General features: G+C 40.7%; 1 protein-coding gene across 2 annotated transcripts in view; it reads right to left on the reverse strand.

Annotated features, from left to right (window-relative positions):
* Positions 1-18,418, reverse strand: part of SLX4IP (SLX4 interacting protein) — a 197,159-nt gene that overhangs the window by 64,764 nt on the left and 113,977 nt on the right. The window contains exons 3-4 of one of the 2 annotated variants that reach the window (XM_008018160.3): positions 6,012-6,101; positions 1,510-1,630 (exon numbers count right to left, since the gene is read on the reverse strand). In XM_008018160.3, the coding sequence (XP_008016351.3) occupies positions 1,510-1,630; positions 6,012-6,101 (211 nt within the window). The remainder of the gene's footprint in view (positions 1-1,509; positions 1,631-6,011; positions 6,102-18,418) is intronic. The other variant, XM_073006815.1, reaches the window with a different exon arrangement.

Genomic DNA, 18,418 nt, shown 5'->3' on the forward strand with positions numbered 1-18,418 from the left:
CCTGGCTGAGAGCTACCTCCACTCAATAAAACCTCGCACCCATTCTCCAAGCCCACGTGTGATCCAGTAGTTCCGGTACACCAAGGCAAGAACCTGGGATACAGAAAGCCCTCTGTCCTTGAGATAAGGCAGAGGGCCTAACTGAGCTGATTAAGACGGCTAAACTGAAAAAGCACATTGTAACACACGCCCACTGGGGCTTCAGGAAATGTAAACACACACAACCCTAGACGCTGCTGCTGCTGTAGGGTTGGAGTCCATGCTCCCTATGAACTGCCCGTTCTGTATATTCCCCTAAGGGTTTGAGCTGCAGGGCACCGATGAAGCGGGCCACACCCCCATCACACACCCTGTGTGGGGGATAAGGTATCTGTTCCTGTTTCAATAGCAACATGGATGAGCCCAAAGGAAATTAAGTGAAGTAAGTCAGGCACACACACAATGGAATACCATTCAGCCATAAAAAGGAATGAATTAATGGCATTCTCAGCAACCTGGATGCGACTGGAGACTATTATTCTAAGTGAAGTAACTCAGGAATGGAAAGCCAAACTCGTAAGTGGGAGCTAAACTATGAGGATACAAAGGCATAAGAATGGCACAATAGACTGGGGACTCGGAGGGAAAGGGTGGGAAGGGAGTGAGGAATAAAAGACTACAAATCAGGTTTAGTGTACACTGCTTGGGTGATGGGTGCACCAAAATCTCACAAATCACCACTTAAGAACTTAGTACTGTAACCAAAAAAAAAAAAAAAAAAAAAAAAAAAAAAGAAAGAAAAAGAAAAAAAAGGAGATACATAGACATACTAAAATTTGATGATGTAATCAGAAAATAAGAAAATAGATATCACATGTTCTCACTTATATGTAGAAGCTATTTATTAAAAAAAAATTGAGCTCATACAATTGGAGAGAGTTGTGGGTATTAGAAGACTAGGAAGGATGGGGAAGGGAAGGATAGGAAGAGGTTAGTTAATGGATATAAGATGACTACTAGAGTAAGTTCTAGTGTTCTATAGCACTATAGGGTAAATATGGTTAACATTAATTTACTGTATATTTTAAAAAAAACAGAAGTGAGGATTTTAAATGCTTGCAACAAAGAAATGATAAATGTTCAGGTGATAGATATGCTAATTACTTTAATTTGAAAATTACACGTTGTATACCTGGATCAAACTATCACTCTGTATCCTATAAATATATATAATTATTACTTGTCTACTAAAAATAAAAAAAAACCTTAAAAATAAAAAACAATCCTTTAAAGAATTTACAGTTTCCTTAGGAATGTTTTATTTGCTATTTTTATGCATTTTGCTTCCATTAAAAGTCCTGAGGACTCTTTGGTTAATTTTCTTTACCCAAACAAAGTATCTTCATTAGGATATATTTTTAAAATGTATCACTATACTAACATGACAGTCAGAGTCAAACATAATTGCCATCTCTACAGAGCAGAAATTCTATTTATTTTTTGTCCAAAATCAAAGTGCTCTGTGCCTACCTTTTAAGGACAAGGGACTGGATCTTGTGAATTCTGTATGTGATGGCCTGTGCTGTTTGCGAACTTCCAAGTACTCCCGAACTCTTGAATCAATGGTTTCTTTTAACAGTAAACAGACTTCCTAAAGCAAATAAAAAATTAGATATAACCTTAGAATTTAATGCAAAAAAGTTAACATATCTATTAAAAAGTCAACAATGAACATTTCATTTTGTTTGCTTTTTAATTTAGCTATGAATATTGAAAGGAATGTCATGTGTGCTCATGAATAACACCACAAATTTAAATTTGCTACTGAAGTTTGCTCGAAACCATGATGTTGGCTCATTGTGTGATCTGGGAAAGTCATTTCATTTCTTTCTGCCTCAGTTTCATATTTCTAAAAGAAAGATAAAAACACTTCAATGTAAACATCAGGGTGAGGAGGTAGTAAGTGTGGTAAAGAATGCTTTCATATAAGTATCAATCAGTTCTACTGTGACAAATAGAAGAAATAAGTCAAGAAGAGCCAACACTGGCTGCCATCAGGGCCCCAGGGAAACACCCAGTGTGGCCAGCCAGGGGACTGTAGACGGGGACAGGGCCAGGAGTAAGGGCATATTCATCCACTGCTGGTGCAATGGCATGGGGAACCCACACCACAGCCCAGTCAACAGCAAGCAGCCCCCCATGGTTTCAGGGGACTGTTTCATGTTTACAGGCACCGTGTTGCTAGATCTTTGTTCAAAAGGAGTCAGAAATAGTAATTTTTATATAAACTATCCCATTTTCCAAACTTGGTCTAAAATTTTTTTAAAATCTAAACACCATCATTCATTAGTTTCTGGTCTTGGGTTTACAAATCTACTGAAGAAGGAAACTGTTGAGCCGTGAGTTAAGCAGAGAACTGGAAATCACTAATCCTATTTTCTTCTACGCTCCTGATGATACTGTATATGCCAGTTTGTTTTTGTAAAAATGCACTACACTCATGTATTAACCGTGAAAATAATGTAATTTCTCTAAAGTAGATGAACATTTATTAGGCAACAGAAACACGTGGTTTTAATTCAATTTCAGTATTCCTTATCACTAGTAAGTTTCTGGATATGTCAATTGTTTTATGACTTATAAATATAATTGTTTTATTGTTTTGGTGTTATTTATGGCAAAGGTAAACAAAAATTTAAGCCCAACCACACAATGGGAAGATACTCTTTGAAGTTGTTTCCTGCACTAACAGGAAATTGTAACCTAATGTAGAAAAAGAGAGCAAAATAACACACAAATCTAAATTTCTTAATTTAAATTAAGAACTGATGTATAAGGACTGATGATTCCTGTTTAATTCTCAAAGACTGCAGCAAACTCAGAGTTGGCCAGGTCACCTCAAACCTGTTTTGCTGGTTTCTTGCAATGTCATCTCAGCTCTTAGAATCTTCACAAATTAAAACAACAAAATTTTTAGCTGTTCTGAGGAGCAATGATAGCAAAACTTTTCCTTATTACTAACACTTACATCCCTCAAACAGTACAGAAAACCCTTGATTTAACTCATGAGCATGAGTTTCTAGATAAAATACAAACACTGGTTTCCTCTCTCCTGCTTTTTATGTTGCAGTCCAAAGATGCAGTGCCTCATGGAATACAGAGATATCCCTTTACAGTTGAGTGTTTCGGCATTGTTCACACAACAAAAAGGCAGCCTTGCCGCCTCATAGGTTTTTTTTTTTTGAACAATTAAAGAATTTTGCTTCACATGCAGAGTTCAACTATGACTGCGCTAGAAAATATGTGAAAGACATACATGGAAACAAGGATTGCTAAAATTTGGCCATAAATGCCCTATAAGGCTAAAACTAAAAATAGTATGACAAAAATAAAGCAAACGCTCATACGCACAAATTTTCTCCCTCTAGCTCTGGGGCTTTCCTTCCGTGAGTCAGTTTGACGAATGGAAGGTAGACCAAGTGCAGAGTGATAGACACCAGTAACTGACCACACCACACTTAGCGAAGCTTTCTCTTCAGAACCACAACAATGCAAGAAAAGAAAACTTCTCAGCTACCTTTGAGGGGCAGACAAGAAAAACAAGTAAAAATCAGTGCACAAGAGATACAGAGGGCATCTCTAGGCTAACGGGCTGTGCTCGCTTCCTCGAGTTTACAAATGGAACAGTTTGAGTTCAACTGTTTGGGTACAAAGACTACTCGTGCTGCACTCAAAATAAACATATGGTTAATACATGTAATTAGTTCTTTTTTTCTAAAAAGGAACTGGATATTCTCAGGGTTTCACGATATAAAATGACTGTTAAAATGCAATCAAATTGGTTGCTCATGAAATCCCAATCATGAGAGGATCTAATGATAAAAAAGATGAAAGCCTGGGGACACTGAACGTAAGCTAAAGTCATAGCCTTTCCTCAACTAGCTTTTCTCCTTTCTTACACACACACAAATGATCCCAGAGGAGTTTTAACGTCAGCGAATTTTTTTGTTTTTGTTTTTGTTTTTTTTGAGACAGGGTCTCACACTGCTGCCCACGGTGGAGTTCAGTGGCATGATCACAGCTCTGACTGCAGCCTCAACCTCCTGGGCTCAAGTGATCCTCCCACCTCAGCCTGCAGAGTAGCTGGGATTCCAGACACAAGCCACCACATCTGGCTAATTTTTTATTTTTTATATAGATGAGGTTTCACCATGTTGCCCAGGCTGGTCTTGAACTCCTGGGCTCAGGCAATCCGGCCGCCTTAGCCTCCCAAAGTGCTGGGATTACAGTGTGTGTCACTGCGCCTGGCCAATACACATTTTAAAAGGGCAAATCAAAGAAGCAGCGGCAAATTGACTATTTGGTTTTGAGTGGCAAGCTCAGCTTGCTAGAGCGACCTGCCCCTTGCAGCTGCCAGCGCAGCACTGCTCTGCAGGTCCTGTCATGCACTGTGCAGCTTTGCTAAGTCATGCCCTGCTGCCCTCAAGTAGGTACTATGAGCATCCATGCAGCTGCATGTGGCTCCTAAAAAAAAACCTAGCCTCACGCTTTGGCTATGAGGTGATTCACACACCCAGGGCTTTATTTTAAAGCGTTCCAAATTAACTGAATCTTGGGCAAAACGGACTCAATATTAACAAGAAAGGTCTAAGGCTGATAAAAGTCTAAGGTGGCAAAGCTGAAAGGGAATGGAGAACGGGCCTGGAATGGTGGATTTATAACATTGTTAATTTAAGCCAAGTCAGAAGATTTCGGGGTGAGGTCCCCTTGGGTGACTATTGGTCACTTTGGGGAAACGAGCGAACAGTTTTGAATCACAGCAACATGTGTTAGTAAGCTAAAGAGTGGAATTATATGAAGGTAAGTGGCAGTAGGAGATGTTGATTGACTTGCTAAATACTTAAAAGTCATGAAGAGGAGAGTCTACAGTTATTTACCTGAATGATAAATCCCGCCATATAGAACCTTGTGCCTTCCTTTCCTCAACTTTAGGTCACCAGGTATTCTTTGCAAAATAATGACAGCAAAGTCTTGATAATATTATCCTTTGAATGAAAATGTATTATCCTATAAAATCTTTCTTGGGAGGTGGGGATCTCTTTTCTGGTGATCTCCAAAAGCTGATTAAAAGCAATTACCACAGAAAAGGGTGGCTTTTTTTTTCCCCCACCACTGTCAATAGTTTCTTCTGCATATACTATATTTTAACACATTTTATTTTTATTTCTCACTCTAAAAAAGCAACTGTGATAAATGGACATAATGATATTTTTAAAGGTATGTAAAAGCCACAAGCTGGTTACTCTTGCTCTCTAGAGAGCAGGGATCGGAGAAGGAGGCAAAGTAATGGTGAGAGCTCAGTGCAGCTTGTAAGCCTCCACCACAAGCAGCACTTGGGTGGGATTGTTGAAACTTAGAACCAGGAGTGGATCTGGCATCTAGGCAAACCTCTTCACTTTCAGATGAGGAGGCTGAGGCTCAGTGAAGTCCAACATCATGCTCTGCTAAGCCCCCGGCTACTGGCTTTCCTGACTGACCACTGTGAGAAGTGGTCCAGTATCTCCTCACTTGTCAAAGGCTCATGATAATACAAGGATGATAGAAAATAAAAGCTGAGGCTTTAAGATGGGTGTGAAGGTTCAGCCTTGTGTTAAACACCACACCTGCTTCAGGTGCTCAGGTTATCCTTCACAACCAGTCAGGTTAAAATCCCTGATTACCTGAAATAGTCACTTTAACTTCTTCTTCTTCTCTTTTTTAATATATAGAACTGCTTCCCCCAAAACAAAGAGGTATAAAATGTCTGGCTTAAATAATAGAGTACCATATGAAGTGTATGAATGTGTCAGTTTCTGAAGGAAAAAAAAAAAGTAGGTGCATATGTGTCTGTCATTGGGAATACAATTGTTTTTCAAGAATTAAATACCCAACATTTTCCCCCACTAATAGAAATGAAAGCTGGAAAAAGCTAATATTTCTTGTAGCAGCAGCAGCAGCTACTTGCAATTAAACAGCAGAAAGTTTTGTTGTACCTCTTTCTTCTGTTCAGAAAACCAGCTTGTATCTTTGTTTGAACCTTGCGGCAAGATATGAAGATCCACGAGGACAGCAAAATTCCCACACTGAAAGACATTAATGGCAGAGTCAGTGTCTGTGCAGCTCATGCCCAGCAAACAATGAGAGAAAATCTCACAAATTCCTATGTGGTTGCTCATGATGAAATGGCAACAAAGTTCACTACTAGACAGAATTCTTAATAAAGAACATGGCTACAGGTCATAATCTACTACTTTTCCTAAGTTTAACATTTACAGTAGAAATGCTAAGGAGAGATGCAATGTTAATCAAGACAGGAAAGACAAAATAATCTGTCTCTGGGCTGCACCTTGAAAGGGGATGTCCAGGCATCCCGGCAGCAGTTGAAAGACGTCAAGCATTGAGAGAAGTTAAATAGGTCAGTACTAGGTAGGCTCCACAAAAGAATGATTCCATGCACAGCCAGGGGAATTCTTTCTTCTAAGCAGCAAAGAACAGATATAAGATACTGCATTTTTAGACGGAAAAAAGGATTGGCTAGGACGGTACACTTTAGAATTGAAATAGGAGCATGGAAGAATGAGAAATAAGCAAGAAGAGAAAAACAGATACTGAATGCTAGTTAACAAAACAAAACAAAAAATTCATTAAAGTATGCTACAAAACTGTACAAAGCCTGACTCTGTTCTTATTCTATAGGCTAGCGCTGTCCAGCACTGTAGAGAAAAAAATGGAAATATTCTATATATATGCTGTTCAGTAAGAGAGCCATATGTGTCCATATGTGGCTGCTGAGCACTCAAAATGTGGCTATTGCAACTGATAAGCTAAATTTTTAATATAATTTCAATTAAATTTAAATAGCTACATGTAGCTAGTGGTTCCATACTGGATAGCACAGTTACAGACCCTGTGAAAAGTTGTTACCTTATAAATCTTCACATATGAGTGAACTAATTTCTGAGAATCACAAGATAACTGTGAACAAACTAATTTGGTAAGGAATAGGACACCAAGGTTGGGGATGGTCTGAGAGACCCAGAGGTTTGGTTTATGAGACTCAGAGGTTCAGTTTTTTCACTTCCTTGGCTGGACAGTTTTTTTTTTTTTTTTTTTTTTTTTTTTTTAAATTCTGTCCTATATATCAACAGGGAAAGGAAAGTAGTTTCAACAAATGGTTAGACCATCAGATGTAAATATAAAGTGAAACCTGACACCTACCTCACGCTATACACAAAATTTAATTTGAGATGGATCACATACCATCACATACCAAACAAAAAAAGCCAAAACTATCTTCCTGATCTTTGGAACAGGAAAAGATTTCTTAGGATCCAGAAAGCACCAAATATTGAGAAAAATTGTTGTAAAATTGTTAAATTTTCAAAATTAAAAATTCCTGTTAACCAAAAAAGCACCATTAATAAAATAAATAGGTATGTTACAGACTGGGAGAAATGTATCTATGTATTCATAAATACATGTATCTGGCAAAAAGGACTGGTATCCAAAATATGTTAAGAACTCCTACAAACTGATATTTAAAAAAAAAAAACAAAAACCAAAAAACCCGAGTTTGAACAGACACTTCACAAACAGGATCAATGAATGGCTAATAAGAAAATGAAAAAAGTGTTCAATATCATTAGTCATCAGGCAAATTAAAATTAAAATGACCAAGAGATAAACTACAATACCCACCAGAATGACCACAATTAAAAAGACTGACATAACATGAAATGTTGGTAAGGATATGGAGCAACCCAAACTCTCATACTTTCCCAGTGGAAATGTAAGATGGTCTAACCACTTTGGTAAATGGGTTTGTCAGTTTCCTGTAGTTAAATGTAATTTACTTATCAATTGAGCCAATGATTCCTCCCCGGGTATTTACCCAAGATAGATGAAGTATATGTGCACACAAAGACTTGTATGCAAATATCCATGGAAGTTTTTTTTATAATAACCCAAAGTGAAGACAACCCAAAAGTCGACAACAGGAGAACAAATTGTGCCATATTCATGCAATGGAACGCTACTCACCACACTACCGATAGATTCAACATGTATTCATCTCAAAAACATTAGGTTGAGCAAAAGAAGCCAGTCCAAAAGAGCACATACTGTATGGTTCCATCTATATATAATTCTAAAACAGCAAAATCAATGTGTGATGAAAGGAATCAAAACAGTAATTTCCCAGGGGGGTAAAAAACTGGGTGAGAATTGTCACAAAGGAAGTTTGTATGTGATAAGAATACTCTGTATCTTGACGGGGTATGTTATGTATACACTGTAATCAGTTCCTTTCACTGTATTTAAATTATACATCAATAATAAACAATTTTTAAACACTGTGTAAAATGCACTCATACTTATTGGCAGTTATTTAAAATGCAGGTATTACGTCCCTCAAAATGTGTGGGAGACCAAAATGAAGTTTACTGGGTAATAAACTGTGAAGCATGTTGAAAGATGGTTTCCTAGGATGTAAAAGAGTGCACTTTAGTGTGTTACAGTTCAGTGTGTTGCAATCAGCATTTTATTTTAATGAAAGAGAACTGAAGAGAATATTAGAATGTAATACAAAATATCAATGTGTCATATGGTAAGATCAAGAATTGTTTTGTGAAATGTAAGTAAATGTGTACTCAGTTATGATGGAAAGCCTATTTCTTATTGTGGGCTGTAATAAAAAATGTTTGAAAACCGCTCAAGTATACTGTTTAAGTTCTTCTCAACTGTTGGTTATAGAATTTAACCTTTAAGGAGTATGCTGCCACCAGGTGGAGGTCGCATGCCACAACTACAGGATCTTAGCCACGGAATATTAACCTTTCATGTGCCATGGACTTATTTAGTCAACTGTGAAGCTGATGAAACTTGCTCGGAATAATATTTTTAAATGCATGAAACACAACACATAGGATTAACAAGAAAACCAATTACACTGAAGTACAGTTGTCTTAACAAAAGAAAAATTTGAGGCATAGGAATGTATGCACTTGTTTATTAAGGTATTGGGTCTTGTCACATAGTGATGGAGCTAGCACTACTACAAATCTAGAGTAGTGATAAGCATAAATGGTATCTTTATTATCTGCAACAACCATAATGCAATATGAAAAGAGCTATAATTTCTAATGGTGACAAATACTGCTAATATTATTCATATTTTTATTATGAATCCTACATTCATAATAAAAAGGAAAACTAAATTTACTAGAACTTGGTCACAATAAAGATGTAACTTTTTCTCATGCAAGTTCACTGGCCTCTGAATTCAATCACAAGCCCATTGAAGTTCCAGGGATTCTGGAATAAAAGCCCTTCCAAAGTGGTAAAATATGTCTCAACACATTTTATTGCAGGTTCCTACAGTTGTTCTTTCCTGATTTTTTAATCTAAACCAAGTTCACTGCTACCTTTTCATTAGCAAAACTAATTCTGTTTTTTTTTTTTTCTTGTAACCCTCTCACCACCGCAAAACTAATTCTTTAAAAAAAAGGGGGGGAGGGGTGGGAATCTTAAGCTTAAGCAACTTGAATTGATACTGTAACAGCAGCTTTCTGAAGAATTAACCTAATAGTAAGGTCCAATTTGGTATTTTTCTCACCATTTTGTGATCCTGATCACAAATAACCTAATCTAAGTTTGAAAATAAACAGATTGAGTAGAATGTCTCTTTTTAGAAAAATAAATTGTCAAATCTTACTGTGGTGATCAGACTTTCCTGGGGTTTCTGGAAACCTCCACTGTTTGGTAGGCAGTCCCCTCCCCCGCAGGGGGCTCTCCCTCGGCAGCCTGCAGTTCTGAGCTCTCTGAACTCCCTCCCACACTAGGCAGAGGTATTCTGCCTTTCCAAAGTTCCCTGCTCTCAAAGCTTTTCTTCTTGTCTCTCATGAGAAAACAGAAGTGAAAAAAAAAAAAAAAAAAAAAAAAAAAAGGCTTCTTACACTACCAGCAGCACAGCCTCCCTTTCTCCTCCTCCTTAATTAGGAGACTGTTATTTCTAGTCTCAGAAGATCAGCTCTCCAGCTTTCTTCTGAGAGGAGCAACATCGTAACCATCACTTCTTTCTCCGCCCAGAACTGGTCACTCTGCAGAGGCCAAGCCACCTTTTGAGCAATCAACAGGCTGCTAGGAATAGCTTCACATTGCATGCACTGGGCTGCGAGTCCCCCAGCCAGGATCTGGTCTGGCTTCTATCCCCTCCACCCAGAGGATTCAGCCAACAACCAGGGAGCCACCCCCAACTCCTCCCTTTCCCTAACCGTCCAGAATCAGTCACGCATCTTGTCCATTTTAATTTTTTAGAGAGTTCTCAAACACACTTCTCTCTTGCTCTGTTGCTCGTATCTTCTCCCACTTGGAAGATTACAGTCACATCTATCGGTGTCCTGGATGAACCCTCAATGCATATCCGGGCAATCTCTAACCTACAAATCGGATCAGTCCACTCCTGCTGCAGCTCAGAGCAGCAAGTCACAGGCCTCTAATGAGGTCCACGTCTTTGTCTCCTGCGCCTGACTTTTTCATCCGTGGCTTACATTACAACTTGCCTCATTGCTTCCATTCTTGTTGAGCTCCTATGCATCCTCGAACCCTAGTAGGAGTGTGGCCAACTCTGTGAAGGTATTCTGAAGTTTCTCTTTCCCTGCTCTGGACCAGCCCATTCTTCATGTGATTATTTATCTCTACATTAAATGACTGGCCCAGGTAAGGCCACCATCCTAGGCTATAAGCTCCATGGAGACAGGTCTATACCTCTGCCAACCCTGTATCCCCAGTGATCAACACAGTACCAGCCCTCAGTGAATGCTTAATATTTAATGAAAGGAAGAACAAATGAAAAAACAAATGACAGAACAAGTTGGCCCCAAGTATTGGGCAAATCACAGCCTTGTCCGCAAAGGGAAAGCTCTAAGCCCTTTCCAGGGACAAAGCCATTCCTATTCGGCCCAGGGCACTGATACATCATAGAACAACTTCCTCTCTCCCTATTCTGAAGTAGCAACAACTCTGCCATCACCTACAACAACCAGTCATTTTTCATATTTTGTGAAATGGGAATACAAGAATCTTAGGATTACTTCACAGGAAACTCACTGCCAACTGAGCGTGTTGGTTATTTTTCCTATTTCTTTCTTAAGAATTCCAGAGGTGCAACTCACACTATTTCTAAGTCCTCAGAGGTGGGAGGTCTTGTCTTCTGTGTTTATATTAAATATAAGAATAGGGGTGAAAATATTAACATTTCTCACCCACAAAGCCATCTCTGGAGCAGCCTCAGAACTCTTAAAAGATGTAGAAAGGTCCCCACATTCTCTCACGCACTCATTGATCATCTGAAACACCTGCTGAGTTTCACAGGGGCACTAGCCAGGCCCTCAGAGAGGGAGGGGCAGCAGCTGGGCACTGTGGCATGTGTGACCACGGCACATACCCAAGGACCAGAGGGAGTGGAGTGACAGCTCTGCCCGAGGAAGGTGAGGGAAGGGAAGGTGGTGTCGCAGTCAAGTACTGACAAACAGGGCAAGCAGTGCAGAAGGAAAAATGAACAACGCCCCATGCAGAGAAACAGTCTGACTAGCTCGCATGCTTTGGAGATGGAAAAGAGTCTGAATGCAGAAAAACAGGGCATTGTTGGCAGATGGGGCCAACGGGGCAGGAAGGCTCAGGCCACAGAGGGGCCTTGGACAGACCGAGGTGGCTGGTGGGCTGGAGGGCTCACTTGGGTAGGAGTGTGGAGCATGGGCGGGGAAGGGGAAATCACTGGAACCAGACAGATTCACAGTCACTGCAGGAACCCAAATAAGAGCCCAAGCAAGGTGATCTCAAGGTGAAGGGGAAGGGGCACATTTGAGGGATACTCAGAAGACAGAAGTAAGAGGATGTGGTTGGGTGAGAGGGAGAGGAAGGACAAGGGTGAGGCCCAAGGCATGTGGGCAGTTTCTACCACACCCACAGGGCTTCCAGAGGCAGCTTACATACATGCGTCTGTCGCTGAGAAGCCATACAAATCATCGTTGGCATTTTACACCCACTTGGCATTGAGGGTGTAAGGCAGCTTCAAGTAACAAGACAAACATTAAAAATGGAAAGAATAAATAAAGGCAAACAAGGGTAAAAACATAAGATGAAACCAATGATAGGCCTGCACGAACTTCCCACCATAGTCCCAAGTCTTTGAAACATCTGGCTCTCAGATTCCTAGGTACAAATGTGAAAAATACAGCACCAATCAGAGTCAAGAAGATGAGAAGGAATCCATGCTGATGATAACTCAATCATTTCTGATACTACAGCTAGAAAGAGTTTCTCCTAAAGGCCTCCTCAGAAAATATGGAAATTTTCTTCCTGGAAGTACAAATTTTACAAAAAAGTTTTAGAAAAAAATATTACATATTTTCATATTACCACAAACTGCATATATCTTACAGCATAAAATTTTATAGTGATGTGATTTTTAAACAATCACAGTTTAAAATATGGATTGTCATTTACAGAGCACCTATGTTCCATGCACTGTGCTAAGTTTTACTCAGAGCATTCAATTAAATCTTTGCCACTCTGGTGAAGGAGCACAATGATTATTTGCATTTCATAGATAAGGAAGTTGAATTCGGGAAGGTCTAGTCCAAGATTACACAGGTAGTGAGTGCCAGACCCAGGAATCAAATCCAGATCTGAGAGACTCCACATTGCCAGACATTATTTGGAGGAAATTTAACACCTGTGGAAGGCTACTCAGGACACACTTCCAGCCTCATGTGGGAGCACGTTTAGCCTCTCTAGCCTGGAACCCACTCCCCTTTATTTGGGAGCTGGCCCCTATCCCCTCTAGGTGAGCGATGGCAGCCACATGTGCCCTAAAACACCCTATGCCTTAGTGCCTGGTGACTGCACCAGGGATTCTCAACAGAGTCCCGCAGCTCCCTTCCCTGGGCAGCCTGATTCCCTGTCTAATTCCATTCCAACGCAGGTATGGAGAGCTCAGACACTCAAGTTGCCACTGTAGAGCACCATGCTGAAACCCAAGTGCAGTGAAGCAGTGAAAGCCCCACCTTAGAAAGAACGAGGTGGGAGGGGTGGTTAGGGAGAAGAAAGGGTGAGGAGGGGAAAGAAAAGAATGCAGGAGAGGATGACAGCAATAAACCCTGTGAGAGGTGGGGTAGAGCTGTGAGGGTAGGAGGAGAAGTCTCCTGACATTAAGAATCCCTATCCAGATAGTTAAAAGCTGAAGAAAAGTCAATGCAAGTGTTCTGTCAATTGAATTCCCTTGGCCTGTTATTCATGTGAAATACTGGCCCAGGAAATCCAAGCCTGTAGTTTACATTTAAGAAAGGGAACTAGCATACCTGTTGGATGGCATACTCCATAAACTCACAGACAGGTCAGGAGATGGGAGAATAAAGAGTCATTCTGTTGGAATATACTATACATTTAGTCCAATTGCAAAAATGTACTAATGGTGAACAAGTTAACAATAACAATAGTTAAGATTCATGGAGGACTTGTGTGCCAGACACTGTGTCAAGCCCTTTCTGTACATTATTGCATTTAATTCTCATGGCAACCCAAAAGTGAGAAACTATTACCCCTTGGTGTTCTGGAAACACTGCGAAATTTAAAAGCACTCTTTCTCTTTTAGGAGATCACTGGTGATCATGACTGGGTTTTGTATGGTGCGGTGCCTTGCCAACCTGGCAATACTTGTGAGGTCGGGTACAAGGAACACTCCATAATCTCAGTGACAGAATTAGACACAGCCTGAATTTGAGATCATAACACACAAAGAAGGCCTGGAGAAAGTCCTTTGATGACTAATGGGAGAATGGCCTAGCACAGGAAGTCCAAAGACCATGAATCTCTTCTAATGATGCCCCAGTTTAGTGGGGGTGGTACCACCCTCCTTTCTCTACTGTCAGTTTCTGTATACACAAAATGAGTGGACCGAACCAAACTGCCTTCAAGATGCCTTCCCTTTAAGATCTCATCTCCTGGTCATTTTGGTTTGCAACCATTTACTTGGATTCTACTTGCACACATAGTGTCTGTCCTCCTGTGGAGGTTATAAAAGAGCCAAACTGAGACTAGCACCTCATGCTGTCCTCTGTCAGTCCATTATGGGCCACCTACCAGGTGGCCTTTGTGGAGGAGCTGCTTTCTGTTACCTTTGGGTTGTCAATGTCTAGTACTGGGTCTGGCACACAGATGGTTGTGAAGAGTGTTTGTTAAATGAAAACATACATCAGGGATGAAAATTAAGTGGCTGGCTTATTCTCTCTCTAGGAGGAATTACCTCCCTCTCACCTGCACCCTGAACTCAGAACAAAAAACGCTACAGAATCAAGCTCATGGTTTACAACTAAGGTTGCCCCGGGTATGCACAGATTACTGTCACTCATGAATCGGAATGGCTATTTCTCCACTTTCCAGTCAATCAGGCAGAACAAGATGCAAGCACAAAGCCCTTGTTGACAATGTGAATCCAGACCCATTAAAGGGAACTTCCTTGGTTGCAAATGGATGACTCGTTCTTTAAGCTTGAGTTTTTCGGGTTAAAGGGCTGCTTGGGAAGGTGTCACTTGTCTGAGGAGAAAAGGACTCACGAGGGGAGGGAGCTCCTGTCTCCTGTTTAGTGTCTGTTGTGGGACCTCTGACTATAGGTCAAGGACGTGTAACTTCCCAATCACTTGTTTTCCACAACAGATTTATGACTATGGTTAGGAAGGATTCTACAAAGATAAAGAGTAAAACACAAAGAGAAAGATGAGGGAAAAGCAGAACAAATGACTTAGACAGCAGCTTCTAAAAGGAGGAGAAAATCAAGTAAGAGGCTGTGATGGCCTTCAGTAAATCACCTCTGGTATCCTATTAAGAGTTTCGTGTTTTGACCCAGAGTGCTACAGGGTGGCTCACGGTTTCCCTGGGTAAGATTTGAGATGGGAAGCAAAGTACTGCTTGGAATAAAGCAATGGTCAACCACGTTATTATGAAGGGCTGCTTAAATTTAACATATGCCCCTGGGACCCTGTGGTAGAAATCCAGGCTGAATCACAAACTCTCAAAGCCATCACTGCATGAAGAGTACATTTGGGAATAGGTTTTCAGGGGCTCCCTTTGAAAGATGAGAACTGATTTCATTTCTTTAGACACCCTCCCTAATGGTTTTCAGGACATGATTCTTTCAAGTATAACCTGCAGGTACCTTCCCTTAGTCGACTGGTCAGTGGCACAGACACAGCAGGTGTGACAATGAGTAAAACAGTGGCTTGGTTCAGCACAGACCTGACTTCAAATCCTAGCCCTGAACCTCAGTGGCTCTGAGACACAGGGTAAGTTCCTCCAATGTAAAAATGGAGACAGCAATGAAAACTACCTGATGGGGTTATTTTGAGGATGACATGACACAGTGTGGGCATAAGGCTTCTGCACCGTGCCAGCCACACAAAAGGCTCAAGGAAGAAATACTGGCTGCTTTTCTCTTTTTTTTTGTCCAAAGGTAGAATTTGTCTCAAATTCCAAAGAATTTTAAATGAATTCTGAACTGTCAGTTCCACGAGATTTACAAATACGTAGGGCAGAGGTTTCCACCTATTCCTATTAAGAGTCAATAAATGCCTCATAATTCTTCTGCACGGTTTTACTTTGGCCACACACTGCCTCTATGAAAAAGAGCAGATGGCTTGTAATCATACCACATTACAAGTAAAAATATGAACTCTCCTCTTACATATTTCTGCAAGAAAGCACATGAAATGAAAAGATAACCTGACAGAAACTGTAATGTACTCGTCCGGAAGGCCCCTGACTTCAGAGGGTGCGAAGTGGCTGGGACACGAGCATCACTTATATTTAGTGACATTTATGCTGGTCAGGAGCATGTTCTGGATCAATTATGGCATCTATAATCTGAAAGTGGAGTATGGGAAACAACAGGAATATCAGCGCCCACAAATTTTGTCCACAACTTGATCTAACATGTGTGATCATGAGGCATTGGAATGTGGCTTTGATTTTAAACTAAGAATTAACATGTTAGAAAATATTCTTTAATATTTGTGAAGAATCTTGACATGAAAGAAAAGCTTTTCAGTTTATGAGTTAGAGGAATTTATGACAAACTACATATGAGTCAAAGAAAACCCCTGTAAATATTCCCCTAGTGATCAACATCTAGGTTGGCAGATTGTTCTAAAGGGTAGCCAGTCTTGGAGGGAGATTTCTTGAAGCAAGAAGGAAGAGGAGAGACAGGTAGCATAATTTTCCTACCTCTGTGGGTGAAACCAAAGCTTCTTTGATAAATACTTTGGGGATTCTGGATGACTTAGAGGGATTGTTTATTTGTTTATAGGTAAAATAATTTAAGGAATGCCCCTATAGTGGTATTTTTTTCCCTGGAATCTTCTCATCTACTTTCTTTCTTTCTTTCTTTTTTTTTTTTTTTGAGATGGAGTCTTGCTCGTCGCCCAGGCTGGAGCGCAGTGGCACAATCTTGGCTCACTGCAAGCTCCGCCTCCCAGGTTCACGCCATTCTCCTGTCTCAGCCTCCAGAGTAGCTGGGACTACAGGCGCCCGCCACCACGCCTGGCTAATTTTTTGTATTTTTAGCAGAGACAGGGTTTCACCATGTTAGCCAGGATGGTCTCGATCTCCTGACCTCGTGATCCGCCCGCCTCGGCCTCCCAAAGTGCTGGGATTACAGGCGTGAGCCACCGTGCCCGGCCCTCATCTACTTTCTAATATAACAAAGGACTTGCCAGATAAAGCTATGACAGGTACTCTCTGCTCAATCCAGCTGTCATTTAATTTTTACTGGGGTATTAGTATTGTATGAGTACTGTTTTGTTTTTTGTTTTTTAATGTACAGCTGTGTCACAGAATGAGTACTGTGTATCAAGGGGGTCACACATTTACTCTTTCAAAGTGGGTGTCAACTTTGACAGGCCAAAGATAGGGCTAAGTGTGATCTTTACAGGAGACAAACAGCATTGAAGTATGTGGCTGTAAACTAAAACACAACCTCAGAATGAGGAGTTTCTACTATTTCAGGGCTCAGGGTTACCAGAACCTCGAAGAGCCCCACAAAGTCAAATGCTAGGCCTGTTTGTGCCCTTGGTCACACTGATCATCCTGGCTCTGCTAGTTCAGGAAAGCTCTCTGTGTGTATGGCCTTAGGGATATTTACCCACTACAGCCTCGAGCCTAGACTACTGGTTCTCAGAGTACCAGCAGCCGAGGCATCTCCTGAAGCTGATTTGATGTGCAAATTCTTGGATCTTACTCAGACCTAACCAATCAGCAATTACAGAGAGGGAGTCCAGGATCTGGTGTTTTAACGAGCCCTCCAGGTGATTCTGGCACATGCTGAAGTTTAAGAGCCACTGCTACAGGCCCCCTTGTATCCTGGAAGAATACTAATAGCATTCTCTGTAGAATACAGTAACTTTTTTTGAGGTTACAACAGAAAAGAAGAAAAAAAAAAATCTGATGAAGTTTCACCCTGTTATACAACAGGAAATATATTCACCAGAATATATTTCAACTGTAAAACTCACAAGTGAAAAAATCACTGTTTTATCATAATTACAAGAAAATAGTTCCTTTAGTGTAAATTACGAGTTTATTTAAAAACAAAAAACAAGGCTGAGCATGGTGGCTCATGTCTATAATCGCAGCACCTTGGAAGGCCAAGGCGGACAGATTGCTTGAGTTCAAGAGTTCGACTGTAGCCTGGGCAACATGCCAGAACCCCATCTCTACTAAAAATAAAAAAAATTAGCCGGGAATGGTGGTGCGCGCCTGTAGTCCCAGCTACTCAGGAGGCTGAGGTGGGAGAATCATCTGAGCCTGGGAAGTCGAGGCTGCAGTAAGCCAAGATTGTGCCACTGCACTCCAGCCTTGGCAACTAGAGTGACATCCTGTCACAAACAAACAAACATTCTCCAGAGGTGAATGTGATATGTAGCCAGCATGAGAGCCACAGATAAAATAATGCCTTGCTGAGCATCTTCAAAATTCACCTCTGAATTAGGATGATAAAGATGATGAAAATCCAAAGGGAAAAAGAAATCTACCTGCTGGATGAAGGGAGAGCCTTAGGAAGAAACAGAAAAGAAAGGCCAGAAATGAAAAAGAAAGGGAGCTGTGAACTCCAAACAATTAAGGAGCAGATACAACTGCATTTAAATCCTTTAATGAGTTCAGATGACTGGGCTCAGAGGAATCCATCCCAGGGCACCAGAGCCTGGCACGACCACCGGGATGAGGAGGAGCACAAGAGTTACATGGAGAACCTAGAGAGACACAAATGATGCTGCACTTTTCAAAAAGGAGAGAAAGATGGATTTTACAGCTATACATTTATTCCATAACAGACTATTAGGGGAGAGCCTGA

Source organism: Chlorocebus sabaeus, chromosome 2 (genome assembly GCF_047675955.1).
Source record: "Chlorocebus sabaeus isolate Y175 chromosome 2, mChlSab1.0.hap1, whole genome shotgun sequence".
NCBI lineage: Eukaryota > Metazoa > Chordata > Mammalia > Primates > Cercopithecidae > Chlorocebus > Chlorocebus sabaeus.